This window comes from Aptenodytes forsteri, unplaced genomic scaffold (genome assembly GCF_000699145.1).
Source record: "Aptenodytes forsteri isolate BGI_AS27 unplaced genomic scaffold, ASM69914v1 Scaffold193, whole genome shotgun sequence".
Taxonomy (NCBI): domain Eukaryota; kingdom Metazoa; phylum Chordata; class Aves; order Sphenisciformes; family Spheniscidae; genus Aptenodytes; species Aptenodytes forsteri.
This window is the reverse complement of record NW_008795405.1, coordinates 17,460,407-17,478,228: the sequence shown is the minus strand read 5'-3', so window position 1 is coordinate 17,478,228 and position 17,822 is coordinate 17,460,407. Positions and strand designations below refer to the sequence as shown.

At 39.7% G+C, this 17,822-nt stretch overlaps 2 protein-coding genes across 4 annotated transcripts in view; one reads left to right on the top strand and one right to left on the bottom strand.

Annotated features, from left to right (window-relative positions):
* Positions 1-257, bottom strand: part of ZFYVE21 (zinc finger FYVE-type containing 21) — a 16,962-nt gene extending 16,705 nt beyond the window's left edge. For all 3 annotated transcript variants that reach the window (XM_009280879.1, XM_009280881.1, XM_019472470.1), the window contains exon 1: positions 102-257. In XM_009280879.1, the coding sequence (XP_009279154.1) occupies positions 102-233 (132 nt within the window). In that variant the 5' untranslated portion in view covers positions 234-257. The remainder of the gene's footprint in view (positions 1-101) is intronic.
* Positions 258-1,110: 853 nt separating this feature from the next.
* On the top strand, positions 1,111-16,619 carry XRCC3 (X-ray repair cross complementing 3). The gene is made up of 8 exons (XM_009280877.2): positions 1,111-1,295; positions 2,059-2,141; positions 2,508-2,645; positions 3,516-3,728; positions 9,682-9,836; positions 12,160-12,372; positions 14,641-14,687; positions 15,835-16,619. Exons 2-8 carry the CDS (start codon positions 2,087-2,089, stop codon positions 16,055-16,057), a joined length of 1,044 nt encoding a protein of 347 aa, XP_009279152.1. The 5' UTR covers positions 1,111-1,295; positions 2,059-2,086; the 3' UTR covers positions 16,058-16,619.
* Positions 16,620-17,822: the final 1,203 nt, after the last annotated feature.

Here is a 17,822-nt window from a genome sequence, read left to right as displayed (position 1 = left end):
GCCCCCCGGGGGCAGCCGTTGGAGCGCGCGAGCGGGGGCTGTCTCCGCGCAGGGGAGCCCCCCCCGGCGAGGAAAGGGCGGCGACCCGCCCCTACCGATACCTCCTTGTCAGGCACCCAGGGCGGCTCGTCCAGGCCGAAGGGGCTGCGGGCAGAGCGGTGCTCGGGCACCATGCGCAGCCCGCTGGGCGAGCGCACCAGCTTCTTGGCGTCGCGGGCCTCACAGCCCGACATCTTCCCCCTCAAACTCCGCCACCGCTCCTCGCCCCCTCGGGACTGGCAGCGCCGCTACCCAATGGCCGCCTGGGCCCTTCGGAACGGGCACGGTGCGAGGCCAATAGAAGGCAGCGAGCCGCCAGACCCCGCCCACCAGCTCCAAACGCCCAATAGAACACTGGCTCCGGACTTCCCAGCCAATCCCGTATCGCTTGGGGTGTAAGGCTGGCATGTTATTCCTTCCCCACCCCTTTGGGCGCGCGAGGCGCATGCGCAACGGGAATCGCCGGCCCCGCAACCCGGAAACGAAGGGAGTGCGCGTCTCAGTCACGGCCCCGTACTCCGCGTTCGAGGAAGCGGGATAGCCAATCAGCGAGCAGGGCCGCGTAGGGGATGGGCTCAGCTGGCCGCGGCCTCGAGGAGCGGATCTGCGGAAGCTCCGTGGCTGGGGGGGCAGCGCCCGCCCCGAAGGGCCCACCGGGCCGCTTGTGCCACCGCCGGCAGTGGCGAACACTCCTCTCCCCCGCCGCTCCCCGTCCAGCCTCCGCGGAAGAGATCGTTACCGGGGCGAAAAGCGTCTCGCCCGCCCCTTGAGCAGCGCCCTGCCATTGGCTGTTCTGCCGGAGTGGTCGCTTTGAGGAGTTTTGATTGGCCTGTGACTAGCGACGTCGCAGGCAAGCTGCTCGCCGATTGGCTACGACCTCTTGCGGCGGCTCTGGCAGGGGGGTCGTAAAGGGGGGAAGGGGGGGGGGGGGGGGGGGGCGGGCCGGGGGGGGGCCGGCTGCTCCGCTCCCCCCTCAGCCGCACCTCACCGCGCTCCCCTCTGAGTAACGGGCCGCGGGGGGCTGTTGCCGCTCACGTTTCTCTGCGCCAGGGTGGGCTGCGGTAGACCCGGGCGGCCTCGGTCGGTGCCTTGTCCGTGGGACACGCCTGGCTTTCCAGTAATTCGCTCCTGGTGGTTTCCCTCTCGTCCTAGTGCCTCGAACACCGGCTGCAATGGAGTGGCTCGGTGTGCGCGGAGCGTACAGAACGGTTTGGAGTCCCTGCAGTCAAAGGTCGTCATAGTCATGATTGATTTCAGTAAGTTTCGACTAACGACTCTGCTCAGAATCTTGCTTTAAAGAGGTGTGGCTTTAAAATAACTGTTTCTTCTCCTGCATTCGTTCTGTTGTCAGGACCCATGGCAACCTCTCCTCCCCCATGTTAAAAAAGGGATTGTTCATTAAGTCATATATTCTTATATAACTCTTAAGTGTCTGCTGCAATCCTTCATAAAGATGATCTGAATAATAGTAACAAACCCCACAGTACTCATCTAGGCAGCTAAAGTATTGTGTTTTAGATGAAAGTATTAAAAAGTGTTTAATGTTCTAAGAAACAAACCGATTTTAATGTTTTAGTACTAAATTTGCTTTTAGCTAATCAGGATATATTTGACTATCCAATGTATGAATAGTCCTGGATCATTCCAAATTGCACGTGCATGAGATCTTTTTTCTATTTGAAAATGAAAAGCTCATGTAAAGGGTGGCAGGTTAGAAATAACTGTCCAACATATTTGCGAGCTTCAATCCAGAGCAAAAGCACTGTGCAGAATTACAAGCAATTAAAATTACTAGTAATTCTTGACTGCACTATTATTAGTTGACCCCTTTAATAGCATATATGTAAACAGCCATCTGAGAAGACTTCTGCCAATGTGCTGAATCCTTGTTATTTTTCTAAGATAACTGATAAATAGATTGTTAAAAAATAAAAAAGAGTATTTCTACAAACTTTTCACGTTGAATGATGCTTAATTTTTTGTTGCATGTATATCTGATAAAAGCCACTTTAATAACAGATAATTCACTCCGGTGCTGTATCAGGAAATGGACTGGGACCAGTTTGACTTGAACCCTAAAGTAATTGTTGCCCTTAAGAAAGGTAACTTAATTTGCTAATGTCTCGCTAATAGATCTGTCACCATAGTGTCTTCCTTTACATAATTGCGTGTTTGTGGGTGTAAGCGTATAGATATACAGTAACATTTTAGGACTGTAATTATTTCATAAGCAAGTTTTTTGAGTAATCAGAAGTGATGGCTTTTCCCCATGCTCCAATAATAATTTTCCAAACAATTTTTATAGCGTGTGTTGATACATTGGAAGTATACGTTGCCTGCCCTGCTTACAAGAATGCAGTGCAGATAAACTTCAAGTAAATGATTAGCAGAAAGTGGGAAAACTTTTTCTTTTGTGCATAAGCCTGTAATCCAGCCAAAAGTATTTATAAAAATTATTCTAATTTCAGCTGACATAAAATCAATAAAAGAGATTTTAAATCTTTCTGGAGCGGACTTGCAAAGATTGATGAAACTGTCCAGTGCAGATATACAGTGCTTACTGAAAACAGTCTCTCGCACGCTGAGGAGAAATAGTATGCTTACAGGTAATATAGTCGATACAAAAACCCCCATTCTGTTTAAATCTTAAAATACTGTCACTGGGAGAAAATAAGGTTTCAGCTCCTCATTGACACAGTAATGTGATTCTCAAAATGAAAACGCAAGTGTTTTTGTTATGCTGTAGGGAATTATTTAGCTATCCTAAGGACAGCCCCTCTGAGACCTTGAAGGTAGATGGAAGTGGATGGGTGTCATTCTTCAGGATCAAGCCTGCCTGAAACAGGACAAAATGATTCTCCAGTCTGGAAAACTTGATTAGAGGAAAAAAAGATTCCCTCTCCCTTTTGGACTAGTTGAAAAACTTACATATTGTGAACTGATTTGATATAAACACTTCATTCCAAACCAAGCAGGACCTAATAGCTCCTCCTGTACAAACGCTTCATGGCAGCTCTGTACTTTTAGAATTTATTTTCTTACGATTTGCATATATCTTCAGGCCTTGGCCAGATGCCTGGTACAGTGTTTCATAGTCTCCTATAGCTTTCCATTTCCATAATTGCTGTGCTTGAACCTTGCTGGCAATATTTTCCCAGAGTGTAGCTTTCCGTGGAGACTCCTTAGAGGCAGAGAAAGGAAAAAAAAGTTTGAGAGGAGGAAAGGCCTCAGTGTAAACTTTTGAACAGGCATTCAGTTAGCAGGCCCTGTGGGGAAAGGGAGGTGGGGAAGAGCAGGCTGAATTAGAAAAATTTCCTATCAACAAAGAAAGCATCCCTTGAAGATATAAACCTGGTATACAGCCTCTATTTTGTATCGTGGTGTGTTAGAAAGATACTAAATGAAACTCCTTTTTTCTTTTTCCTTTTTTTCCCTTTTTCTTTTTAATCATTTAAAAAAAATCCAAAACCCTGCAGCACTTCAGCTCTACCAGGATGAAGACCACCTCACCTCCCAACACCAGAAGCTAAGCCTAGGATGTTCAGTACTAGATAACTTGTTAAGAGGTGGCATTCCTTTAGTGGGAATCACAGAACTTGCCGGGGAAAGTTCTGCTGGGAAGACTCAGATTAGTTTACAACTGTGCCTTTGTGTGCAGTATCCTTACAAATATGGTGGATTAGAGTCTGGTAAGTACTGAAATGTAAATATTGATTAATTTGCCATTTGGGGGAATATACTGTCTTTAAGAACATCATCAGTGTATTGAAGTAGCTGGACGTATTCAGTGCATGTCTTATCCTTCTGCAATAGCATTAGTAAGAAGCTAGTTAGTTAATAATGCATCTTTATAGAGAGAAGAGCATGCTGTGCACATGCCCTGCATAGCAACATAATTTAATACAAGATTACTGTTGTCTGTTGTTTACCTGCCTGCCACTGTGGGTTAAACTAGACACACATGCAAACAATATATGAAAAGCATTGCTTTCATATGTACTTACTGACTCCTCAGGTAACAACCACAGCAAAACAGCTTGTCAGCTAATTTTCCACAAACATCTTGGGTAGATATTCCCTAGTTGGGGGTTTCAAATTTTGAAGAATATTTAGTTTGATAACAATAATTGGAGTGATTTACAGAGTAAAATTGATGGAAATCTAACTGAAGAAAGTTAACATTGTTTTGTACCTGCAATTTTCCTGGTTTTGCCAAAGTATGTAGGTTTATTCATTGATTTGTGTATAGTTTGCTGGGGTTTTTTTAACTGTCTGTCACATTAATCTGACTTCTAATATTTTCTTTGGAGTATAAGACGCTGTCTTAGAAAGGGAGGAAATTTGTGTCACTTCTGAGAATTCAGTGTCCTAGTAGTCTGCCTTAGGTGTGTTTTGGCTGTGATCTTGCTCTTCCTTCTATGCAGTGCTGGGTTTAATTTGGCAGCTCAGTGGTTTGTTGTGGGGAAACTTAATTATTTCTTGTGCTGTATCCACCCATGTGGAAAAATTATGGAATGTCCAAATGAAGATGTTGCTTAAATGGTAGTAATTAGCCTGTCGCTTACATTACTTTGCTTTAAGTACGTCATTAATGAGAGCAGAAGCAAATATATGTTGTTTGATTCCTTCGTGTGTTGCTGCTAACTGCTGCAAATAGTTTGAATGCAAATCCATTTTTATTCATGCCCCAACGTTTCTCTCTATTTATGCTGAAAGAAAGGAACAAACCAGAATGGAGTACAGAAGAAGGTGCCAAACATCCTAATGGCACTCTTGTCTCTTGTACCAGATTACAGTCTTCCTTATAGGGCTACAAAATAGCAAGTCTTTTCATTATTTGTGTTTGAAGATGGTTCTTGTTTCTTATGCACCTAGCACTCGCTGCTATTATGATTGCTTTGTCATGTCGGTGTTCCCCATCTACCTACTCCTAAGTGTTTCATGGAAGACAGGGTAGAATGGTCTGGCCATCGTATCAATGCTCTTGTGAGAGAACCAGAGCATTTTGGAGGAGCTGAGAGAACAGAACTTTTGAGGATCTTGAAGGTATGGAAGGCGGAAATACCCTGCTGCAGGAGTTGGAGAGCTGAGGGAGTGGTGGAATCCTAATCCTTGCAGTTCTTTACTCCGTGTAGTATCTTGCCATATGTTACACTGCATAAAGTCATAGCAGCAGATATTGTTTGCATAGCACTTAGAAAATGAAACTTGATTTCTCTGCAGTCTATAAATAAGGGTTGTGTTGAATCTCTTATGAGAAATACAGGAATTAAAAGCTTATGTTAAGTATGAGGAGTTTTATTCTTTGGGAAACTTGAGGAGAACAACAATGCTTAGTAACTATCACAGAAGTCTAGTGCTACCAACAGAAGATTAATCTCAGTGCTAAGACTTTGCTAATGATTTAAAATTATGGTGGGTGGGTTTGGTTTTTTTAGTGCTAGAAACTTCCCTTCTCTTAGGTGGTGATGTTGAAATACATTTTTTTTTTTTTAGACAGTATGGATTTATGGTGTATTTACTTCATTTGACTTAGTGCTAATCTTGTTTACGATTCTCAGTGCTAGGAGGTTGGCAGCAAACAAAGAAAATAGGACATCCTTTGCCTCGAGGTTATCTTTCTGCCATTCTAAGAATGTCAGTTATGGTTAATCACGTTGGCTGAATTTATTTTATATGCCCATATTCATAAGTAATACATGAATATAATGTGACAAATTCATATCCATATTAGAATTCTGAATTAGAAAAAAATGCTTGCTACTGACTCCTGGTAACAAGCTGGTTTGGTGCATGACAGATTATGTTCATAGGACTCAAAATTCATCCGTCTTTGAGGGTGGGGTTTTTTATTGTTTTTTTTTTTCCTCTTTGTTTGTTTGGGTTTGGGGTGGTTTTTGGTCAACAACCAGCATAGCATTTTATTAGCCTAAATAACAGTAAAGCACTGGGATTTGGTGAAGTAGCTGGTTTCTGTTTGGTTTTTGCGGACCTGTGAGGAAAGATGCCTGTAAGATCCCTGGGGATGACTGACTTACTAAGAGTGTCTCTCAGCTTCTTTCTCAGAAGTGGTAACTACCCTGACTCTTGACTTGCTGTTAGTGTTGACAGCTTCCTAATAAACTGTAAATAGCACGATGCCATAGGCTTTTCTGTTTGTGTTGTACTAGTCTCCTCTTTTTATTTAGGTTATGACAATTCACTTATCTTTAAAGATATGTGAATATTAAGTGCTTTTGCCTCAAAATTAGGCATCGGTCTTTAATACTGAGTTTAGTTATTTGTCAATCTCTTCTAGCCCTTGTAACTTTGCTATGAAGCACCTCCTGTATTTTTAATGCACGGGTGTGTATTCTCATTAATCAAATGTTTCATTGTGGCTCAAACTGAAGAGCACAAACAAAAGCTGAAGAGGCTTGATGAAGGTCCAGTAGGAGAAAGTGCCACTCCCGTTGTACTGTAAAACTCAAATTTTAAGCCAAGGCAAAGCTCATCTGATATATTTTATGTGGCTTAGCTCTCTTAAAGTTCAAGATGAAAATTACATTATTGTTTTGTGAAATGAGCAGCACTTAAAGAAAAAAAAAAATAGGGTTGGCCCACTGTATATTTTGGAGAAATCACAAATGGACCAGTTATGTACCTGGAGTACATTATCTGCTTTAATTGGTGTCAAAGAAGCGTTACAGCTGAGTAGAAGATAGGCAGGTGACTGAATGCTGGTATTTGCAAAACTGAACTGAGGCAGGAAATAGTCTATGAAGTAGAACTGTTCTTAAGAAGGAATTAATCTTCTTGATCTTTCTTTTACAAGTGTTTCACTAAAAAAAATTAACCTGAATAAATGTGTTCACTTGAACTTTAAAATTGCCGTCATGATTTTATGAAGACGGTAGTATCTATTGATCAGGAATTTTAAATCTAGGTTGCTGAGCCAGTGGAGCAGAGGACCAGATTTTTGCTTCTCCAGCTGTTCTTTTTTGCCTACAGGTATTACAGCTGTAGGATTACCTTGTTTGCCTTGATTTACTTGTTCATCAGGTATAAATGTGAAACTGGGCCACAGTTGCATATATGTTTGTAATACAGTAAGATTGCTTGTTCGTTTTATATTCTTCTGCTTTTGCCTTGTGTTTGTTCCTATCACTGTTCTTATTACTGTACTGAAATTATCTGCAAATAAGATCTTTAGGATAATTTTACGTTTCTTTTTCTACAGATAAGTTAATTTTGGAGAAAACTTATTTTTTCAGCAAGTTTCTCAGGTTTTCTGTTTTGAAATGCCTTGAATGTTGCAGTAACTCTGGATCGAAATACAATTAGATAATCAATGGAGCACCGATCTATCTAGAAATGGAAATCTGCATTTGAAAAAACAACAACTGTGAAGTCTCAAGTAATGGACATTCCATCCTTTTTAAGTAAACCAAGGAGAGGGCAAGGGACATGCTGCTTAAGGCAGGTCTGACTTTTAGAAAGCAGATGATTTCTCTGTAAGCCAGCGTTCATGGTAAAGAAATCCCTGTCTTTCAGAATTAGGCAATGTTGTGCAAAAGGCAATCAGTTGTGAATAAGAACGGTAGTTGAAAAGTCCAGAATGTTTTACTTTAGGAACTGTTAAGTTAGTATTCTAACACAAGTTAGCATAGCTTTTGTTAGTGTGAAATTCAGAAACCACATGGACTTAAGGAAGCTGCCTGTCATGGTGGGTTTTCTTTATTTCTTTGTTTGTTTACTTGGTTTTGAATTTGCACCATAATGATTTTCAGTTTTGTGGTGTAAATGTTGCAAGACATAATTGGCTTATCTGAGTGAGTATTGGTGCTAGATATACATAATGTCAAATTTGTGATTAGAAATTTTTCTTGACTTAGTGGCTTTTCAGAAATTGTGAAACTGAAAATCTGATTAGGAATGTATGAACTGCCCTTAGTGAAGATACTCACCTGCCTGCTTGATACTCAGCTGTCACTGTCAAGTTGGAGAGCGATATGAAAGCTAGTCCAATTAGGAGAAATTAACCTAGGGAAATAGTCAAGAGAGTTAAGGTTCACCTGTTTAATAATTAGCTATTTAAAAAACCTTAAGCAATTAAGTGATGTAATTAATAGTTTACTGTGTTTTCCTTGCCTGAGCTTCATACAGGTTCAGATAGTATTCAACAAGTTGCTGATGTCACTGTGAACTTAATGGATTCAAGAAACTGTGGACTCATTTTCTCTTTTTCTCTTTTTTTTTTTTTTTAAATTTTCCTTCTTTCCTGATGGAAATTTGTATATGTGCTCATTTGTGTCTACAGGTATTGCATATGACTTCAGTTGTCGTAATTATCAAAGACAGCATTCATGTCCGCAGTTTAAAATTCAGAATTCATCCACTCAAATGCTAGGAAAAAAAGTGGGAAAAGTACAGAAAATATTCATGATTCAACTTAGTTTTTTATATGTTGTAGTTCAGGAATCGTGATCAGATCATGACTGCTCTGATCACTAATGCTTTATTGTGGTCGTTATTCACTGTGAAATGTTGTAAACTGCTAACAACCCTCAGTTCTCTCTGACATAAGTCAGAGAATTTCATCATAATGAAATCGGGGAATTAAGAATGGAGACTGAATATTCAAGTGATAAATGCTATTGGCTCTCAGGGCCAAGGAAAGTAAAAAGGAGCCAAAGTATAATTTGAACCTGTTATTAGGTAGAATGGAAATAGAAATTGTGGAAACACTTCAGTACCTCCTATGGAAGGCGTGGATGATGGTGAAGTATTTTTCCATGTGTTAATAATTGAGGAAGGTGTTTAATTCTCACCTGTCAAAGACGATTTTTTTAATTAGTGGGCATGGGTAAATTTTTTTGCTTTACCTGATAGCTTTCTGACTATTTAAAAGTAAGACTGTGTATGTATTTGTGTTTTCTTTCCCTGACATCTTTGATGTGTATGGCTAATTTTCTCTGCAGTAATGCATACTTGTTAACCAGAAACCACAGTAAAAATATATAGGCATTACTCACAGTAACGTGATTGAAGTATAATGCTTTTTATCTAATCTGCCATTTTCAGGAAGAGTTAATTGGACTGGATTGGATGAGTGATCCTCTTTAAACTGCCTTACAAATTGTGGCAATAAGTACCCTCCATATGTAAATTTAAAAACAAGAAACTTGAAAACAGTGAGTGAAGTTAATCTAAATACTAGTTGTACGGGTTTTGGCTGGGATAGTTAATTTTCTGCATAGCGTAGTGCTGTGTTTTGGATTTCTGACCAAAACAGGCAAACTATGCAGTATCGCTCTATTTGTGGGTTGGATAAATGACAATACTCGTAATCACCCAAGTTAGGTGGTCAGGTGTTCTGCAGCTGTGCAAAATGAGAATCATCTAGTGGAGAGTATAAAAATCCAATTGTGTCAGCAGGCACCAAAACAAGGACCTGGTAACTACAGGAAAGTCATAGGAGTGGTTTGTTTTTGTTGTTCATCACTGACTCAATATGGCTGCAAAAAAAAAAGTAACATGAATTTCCAGGTACGTATGTCTAGCTTTTGAGTGCAGAATGCATTATTTTATTTTTGTGCTGCTAAGAAAACTGTATGTGTAAGAGCCCTGTGGTAATATTAGAGGTGGTTTCCTTGATTACAGGAGCTGTCTACATTTGTACAGAAGATGTATTCCCAAGTAAACGTTTGCAGCAACTCATAGATCAACAACATAAGCTGCGTGCAGATGTTCCAGCTGAAATCATACAGAAGATCAAATTTGGAAACAGTATTTTTGTTGAGCATGCAGCAGACCTAGTAAGTAGTGGCACAAATTAAGAATGCATAATTATTACATTATAACCCGGTAACCACAGGGGTTTTTTGATACAGGAGACCTTTCAAAAGGCTAAAAGTGAACTGAGATCTGTAACGGAATAATCTCTGCAATTTGCTGTTAGAGAACTGTCTATTACAGTGTTTTATTATGAAAGATATTAAAAGATAAATATTAATATTTTTTAGAATGAATCACGTCGTGGATTTTTGTAAGTCATTATGTTTATTAAATTTAGTAGACTTATTGCTACTAGTTTTACTGCAGCTCCTAGGGAGATCTTCGTTGGGTTTGGAGACAGGATATAAATACATATGCAAAAGGTGGTGTGTATCCTGACTAACTTGCAGTTTAACAACTCTGGTGTTACACTGCAATTTAAGCAGATAGGAGGAAAGGGTACGAAAAATGATGCCTGGAATAGGTAATGGCACAGCGTAGCCACAGCAGTGCAGCTGTCTTGCCCCTCTGCCTGTAAGATGTCATTGTAGAACTGGAGGGGAAAAGTTACAAACTTCAGTACTGTATTCTTGCCTTGTAAACCCACATTTTTGTGCGTTTTCTTAAGTACCCATGAATATGCTTTTTATTGATAGAACGTCAGGAGTTCTGTTTTCTCTAAGGCTTGAAAGTAGCACTTGTTAAATCGTTCCAATTGTTGGGGTTTTTTAATCATAGTTTGCAAGCGTGTAAGAAGATCTTGTACATTGGTATGCTTGCCACTTATTCACTGTGTGGTCCAGGCAGCAGCTAAGCTACCTTTTCCGTGTCCCTTTCATTGGCAATATTAATTACAGTTCTAATTGTAGTTTCTGGAAACTACAGAGTTATGTTATTGTAAAAAGGAGAGAATCGCCCTATAATAGTATGTACATCTCTCTAAAATACCCTTAAAAGTAAAACATTCACTGGTTAAGTCCAGCAACTGCACAATAGCTTATTACAAGTCATATATTGCTATATATAGATTCAGTGTGTGTGTATCCATATACATAGCATGCATTGCTATATAGAGATAGGCAGATTATAGCAACTGAAGGAGAAACCCAAATCACAATTATGTTCTGTATTTTCTTTCACATCAAAATTTTTTTGACTTGCTTCATTCTGAAGAATCCAGTTGTTCGTGTAGTCACTTGAAAAGAATGAGTCTTGTACAAACAGAAGGACCACATACAAACACTGAAGTGTTTGAAGTGCAGCGTAGTTTCATGTAGATGTACCAGTAAGTGAAACAAAAAAATTCCATTTTCCAGAATGAAAGCAGTCATATATTCTTCGGAGTAATTTTTTCCCCTCAGTTTGAAGAAGAAGAAAGAAAAGAAAAAAAAAAAAGGCTTTGATATTATAATATTACTTATTTTGTAAAAAGCAGCTCATTTAGTAGAATAGATCTTACTGTAATTCAGACTTGAGAATTACAATTTAGTTTTAAAAGCTGTGAAATGCTGGAGGATATTATATGTAACTCTGGATGCGTGTAAGCTCTTAGCTGTGAACCTCTATTTAGATGTAAAGAGTGGCACCAATCAGAAGAACTGCAACTCTCAAATTATTGCTTTTTTTGCCAACGTTGAAATTTCTGATGGCCAGAAGCTGAGATTATCACTGTGAGCTTGTTCTCCTGTTTACTCGGCTGCTGTAGACCACTCTGATAAAGACAAGATACTGAGCTACAAGGACCTTTCATCTGACTAATACGATTATTCTTATGTGGTAGAAGTTGCACCCTACAAAATATTTGGTAGTTAAACTTCCTGCAATTGAAATGTTCGGTGACTTCAAAATATTCAATTAGTAAACCTTTTAATAGGGAGGATATAAGTTGCAGCTACTCATGTTTATAAGATTCTTGATCAATACGGATTTGATGTAGCAACTATGTATTTTACTGTTAATATGTCATAGTGGAACAGCAGCATAGTCTCTAACTTCTGTTTTGAATATTTAATGCTAGTCTCGAGTCGTTGGTGTTTCAGTGAGAACCACTCCTGCAAAATAGGAATGGTTCAGGGTTGTAGTATTGCATTCTTGAGATTTTGAAATGTCGGTACATAATTGATTTAAGTCAGAGCTGCAGATAACTGTACGCTGCAGTTTGGTCTTTATTTTTTTCTTAAGGTAAAAACCACAAGACACTTGCGAAAAATGGTTACTAGTGAGACTTAAAGATCCTCAAACTCACTTTATGATTAGAAACTCCCATCAGCTTGTGTTTCAGCGACGGTATCTGTAGTTACTATCTTGATTTTACAAACAGTTATTTGAACTGTTTTAATGCTGGCTGTTTGTATTTTGTGGTAGGATACCTTTCACAACTGCATTACTAAACGGATTTCCCTACTGCTCACAAGAGGCATGGTGCGGTTGGTGGTCATAGACTCTATTGCTGCTTTGTTTCGATGCGAATTTGGAGTTTCAGATTCTGTTATGAAGGCTCGGTATTTGCAGACATTTGGAGCACAGCTTCACAGTTTAAGCACTAGATTCAGGACTCCAATAATGTGCATTAATCAGGTATGACACCAAAATGGCTTCTCATTTTATAGGGACCATTTAATAAATGGCTGGGGCGGGGAGGAAGTCTGTGTAGGCAGATTTCTTGGTGTTGTATTTAACACTGTCAACTAGTATTAATGATTGATGGAAACTGAAGTTCCCTTAAACTGGTGTACTTGAAATTAGTAAATTTTAACTTCTCAAAGTTTAAGAATGTCATTCGATCTTTTATAGACTCTTAATGCTCTCAAAGGTTGTCCATTAAAGCTAACAAAAATAGATACGTATAGCAACTGCACAAAGCATCGAACTGAAATAACAGTTCTTTCTTAACACTAGCTTCAAATGCCATCGCCAGCAGGATTGCTCTGGGAACTCTGCATGCACAGTTATATTCCCCATATGCAGGAGACAGTGAAACACCAGGGACGTTGCTGCATTTTTGTGAAGCTCAGCATTTTTGTGTAACTGCTGAGATTACTAAAGCATTAGAATGCATGCAAGCTGACTCAAGCTGAACCAAAAAAAGGGCACAATGATACTAGTCAAAAAGAATATTCTTTTGAGAAAACTAGACAAGATGCTACTTCTATCCTGTAGAAGCAGCATGCCACTGCTCTTAGTCTAATCACAAATCAAAGGAGCATATGAATGCTGGAGAAGAAGCATTCACACTTGGAATGCAGCCTGAGAAAGGGGAAAGTAAATGTGCAGGCAGGCCACTGTTGGGAAACATCCTTTCCGGAAGGCCCTTCCATCAAATGAGTAAGTACTCAGCCCTGAGGGTTCCTTCTCGCAACAGAAGAAAAGGGATAGGGAGAAAAGTTGAACTTAAGTCACAAACAAAAATAATTTTGTATCAGGAAGAAAGAGGTTCTAGAAACATCAAGTCAACTGTTACTTGTTTGATTTGTTTCTGTTCCCTAGGAGGAGTTCTGGAACTACAGAATGGGCAGTGTGTAAAACCTTATGTTTACTACCATAACTGGAAGGGAGTGTATTGGAATCCATACATAGCAGTAATTTGAACAGCTTTCAGGCATGCACGGTGTCTTTATTTTCAGTAAGATTCCCATTAAGATTCAGTAGGATTTAAATTTCAGCCTTGAGTTACTCCTAATTTTTTAACCAACTTTTTCTTACATAATCTTTCATGGGGTCAGCTAGCTTTTAAGGATAACTGAGATTTCCTGTAACTGCTTTCTGAATTTTGGTATTAGTAGAGACAATTTGCTCTCCTTGGGAAGCACGGTTTGGATTTTGCTCTTTGTTAAGCAAAGGTTTTCATGTTTCAGCATTTATGCTATGAAGTCAACCAATAGAGTCAAGTTCCTTGGCTAGCTTCTGGGGGCTGTCTGCCTTTTTCCTGGGGGTTTTGAGAGCCCATCTAGCAGGCAAAAGAAGATCTGATTTAAGCGTAAGAGAAGTCGAGATGTATCCGGTCTCTATTTTGGAATGGTTCAGCACGAGAGAGAGAAAAGAGCGATTTAAGAGAGCTGCTTAGATCTGCCTTCCCATGATGGCAGTTTTACTTTGGTGCTGGCTCACGATAGATGAGGTCACTGCCTGACGCTGAATGACAACAGTCTGACCATTTGCTAACAAAGGGTCCTTCAAGACTGTATTCTAATGGAAGGTGACTCATTACATCAAGTCTGTAGTTACAGAAATAAACTGTGACTATAAGAACATTGAGGAAGATTATGGCTGTAAAGTAATCCATTCTGTAAGTTATATTTAGAGAAGTACCTATAACTTAATCTGCTGTACTTTGTGAAGAACTTGTGTGGAAGAATCGTGACATTAGAAGACAACAGAGGGAGTCCAGAGGTGTGGATTTTTCTAGGTTGTAGTCAAAGGCAAACTGCTCCATTAAGCAGGCCTTGAAAGGTAGTGAAATCATCGAGAACAGGACACCTTTTGGAGGTTTGGGCTTCAGTACCTTTTATCTACAGATACAGCATTGGAACAGTTTTGTGTGTATGATGTGTGTGGTTTTTTGCTTGCCTTTTTTTTTTTTTGGTCCCTTAAACAAATTAAGCACCTAGTACTAGTTAAATTTGTGTAAGTTGTAGCTAGCTAAATTGTTGTAGCACTGTAAACTCAGATAATACTTCACAACTCCCTTTTAGTTTGCCTTGAAAGAATAAGGGTTTTCTAACTTGGCTTAATATGTGATCCAATAACTTGGATTTTCTTGGCTTCGTTCCCTTCCCTACCCTCTGTTTGCTAAAAACAAATGCATAAAACTACAGGTCAACTTCAAACGTTGTTTTTTGGCTTTAGGTGACCGATGCAGTGAGCGAGTCAGAAGCTGCTCAGTGCAGTTGTAGGTAAGTTGTCCCCAACAGAAATGTAACAATGATGTCATACACAGCAGCATTTAGCGACTATATTTTTCTAAGTCCAATATAAACTACCGGAGCGTATTAAGAGCAGTAGTGTATTTACCCAGCAACGCTCTATTTGCTGGAGATCAGCAGTAATGAATGTGCTGTAAAGTGGAAGAAACTGTCATATACACTTAGTGGTAATCCCTAATCAGCAAGTTAGGGGGAAAAATTCTCTGGAGTTAATGGCTGGTATACTGATTTACACAAGAGTATTTTTGCATCTCTTTTTGTCTTTGATATAATGAAGTGCATTTTCTGTCTGCTTAAAAAAAAAAAAGGCAACCAAACCTTATGGGTTGGTTTTGTTAGTTGCTTAAGAAAAAAAAGAGGATCTTTTGACACCACATTTGACATATTTGTTGTTTTAATCCTAACTATAATCTTGATTTACTAGGTAAGCTAGGTGCTACATAAATGTGTTTTTGTGAGGAGTTAGTTATGTCGTCAGATTCAGAAACTGACACAGAACAAGGATAAGGTTCAGGTTTTTTTCCCTGGTTATCCTGTAATTCTTTTACTGGAGAGATTGTATTTTTTCCAGGAAAAAAAATTGTTTTAAACTTTGGGTTGAAAGTAGTACGTACGCGATGTTACATCTACCCAACACTTCTAAATATACCTTCAAATGGAATCCGGGGCCAACAGTTACACACTTCAAATACTTAAAGTTCATGTTACATCTACCCAACACTTCTAAATATACCTTCAAATGGAATCCGGGGCCAACAGTTACTTCAAATAGTTAAAGTTCAACCATTTTTCTATGGCTATTTTCCTATCACAAGAGGGACCTGTCAAGACAGAGGCGGGTATTCACCATGGCTGTAGTTGGAAGAACGACTGAATTACTCTGTATGGAAGCATTTGTCTTCCAGTTGTTACCTTGCTATAGAGAGAGCCTAGCGTATAGTTTTGTGAGTATACCCTGTAATCTCTGTCTTCCAAGACCTATTGTTTTAAATATAGCAAATAACAGTAAATATAGAAACAGCAGATCATTTCTTCCAGTGTAATTTTGTTGCAACAGAAGTGAAGATGTTTCATATTAAATTCGTACATGCAGAAACCTGTAATGCTTTCTTTACAGCGCAGTGGATAACAGAGTCTCTCCAGCACTTGGAATAACCTGGGCAAATCAACTGCTAATGAGACTGATGGTCAGCCGAATATCACAACCTGAACAGTCATCTGGAGTTGCATCACACCACACTGGAAGCGTGAGGACTTTAAGAGTAGTTTTTGCTCCTCACCTCCCTCCATCCTCTTGCTACTATACAGTAAAATTGGAAGGTGTAAAAGGAATAAAATAAATCCTTTGCATAGTAAAGCATCCTCCTCCAAAAATGTATCAAAACTACTTTGCTTCAGGAAGAATTACTAGTAAAATTAAATTCATCCTAGATGAGAGAAATAGATGCTGAAATACAAAAACAGTGATAAGACAATACATTAAGCCTTGTCTACATTGTGAAAGAAGATCTTTTTGTACTTGGATGTATGTTCATCAGCTTTTCCTCGTGAGGTAAGTTTTCTGAAGGAGAGTAAAGCTGTGGGCAGGTGGAGGCTGCACAATAAAGTGCGATGTGGCAATCCCCATGTTAGGGGAGACCTGATTTTTAATTTTAATAGCTTGCTAATCTAGAAATGCCACTTAGAGAAGGTACACGCTTGCGCTGTTTCCAGACCCAAAGGAACTCAAATTCAACCAGTTCATACTGCCTGGTGGTGTTTCTAGTCCTTGTGCTGCCATTACGTATAGTTGTTCTTCTATCTATAGGGCCTCAGAAATAACATAAAGCAGCTTTGTCACAAAGCAGCTATCCTATTTTAAAACCACTTGATATTAATATTAGGATTAAAAAAAAATACCAGAAAGATACTTGATTTTAACATCTTACTGTAAGAATTAAAATTGTGCTGCTTTTGTACTATGTGGGCATATCTAGCTTCACAGGTCTTCTACAAATTTTTTGGAAATGGTTCTTTTCCACTCTTTTCCTGCTTTCCAGTTCCCTCCCCTCATAGCAAAAGCCTCTTTAGCCTCCTCCGTTTAAAAAAAAAAATAACAAACCACACAAACCCCCATCCCCTTGTTCTGTTTGCCCATCTCTGAAGCTGTGAAACCAGGTAGTTTCAGAGCAAGGGCTCTGTTCGTGTTCTTCCCGATACTCTGCACCGCTCTGTGTTTTGTTGGATCTGGATAGCGTTCTTGATCGGCTTCTGGATCGCTACCTCTCCTATCTTCTGTCCTTACCTTAGCGTGCTTCTGAAGGGCACCTTTAGCTGTTTTCATCCATCCGTGGAGCTATTGCTCTTCTCAGGTTTTTGTTGTTGTTAAACTTTCCATGTTTTTCTTTCCATCTTTGCACTGTTCAGCACCTCTCTTTCGGTTGTCCTCAGACTACTGCTGTGACAGCTGCTTTTTCTAGTCTTTTTTTTTTTTTCTGCATTCAGTGTGCAAGAAAGCTAGATGAAGTCACTCATGCATGTTTTCCAAAGGCCTTAGACTTTATTTGGCCTATGTTACATGAGTGCCTGCTCTTACCAGTGTACGATGCTCACTTGTCTCAGGTATTTGTTAAGCTTTCACATTTCCCCCTTCTTCTACCTGCTTCCCCAGGTTGCCCAAACATGAAGTCTACCAGTCTTACATTTTTCTGTGTAGTTACGTTGCTCAGTTCTGTCTTTTGGCAAATGAGAACCTTTTCTTCTCCATAGTCTAAACAATAAACTCTCTTCCATAAATGCAAGTTCAGAGGACCAACTGTCACTTGGTAAAAGCCAAGTCCAGACACATTCCTTTTGTGTTCTTCAGGTACACTATGTTAGTGAAACAGCCACCTCCCCTGCCTTTCCCCTGTCCCCCAGTAATACTCTTTAAGGATATAGCAGCCATCTTTTCTTGTGGAAGCATGCAGCTGGGTAGCAGAAAGAAAAAGTTTTGTCTAGCTCTACACTGGGTGAGCTGGAACTCTGGCAGAAGACTTCTCAGAGGACAAGAGAGCACAATGCAAGGAAAAGAGACCCAGGAAGACAGGGACTGCGTGACTGCCTTAGGGGAGTTCTTGAAGAGAA

Coding starts and splice junctions, on each gene's coding strand:
- XRCC3 (XM_009280877.2), top strand. CDS start 2,087: ATGGACTGGGACCAGTTTGACTTGAACCCTAAAGTAATTGTTGCCCTT. Junction 2,142..2,507: donor AATTGTTGCCCTTAAGAAAG/GTAACTTAATTT, acceptor TTCTAATTTCAG/CTGACATAAAATCAATAAAA. Junction 2,646..3,515: donor GAGAAATAGTATGCTTACAG/GTAATATAGTCG, acceptor AAAACCCTGCAG/CACTTCAGCTCTACCAGGAT.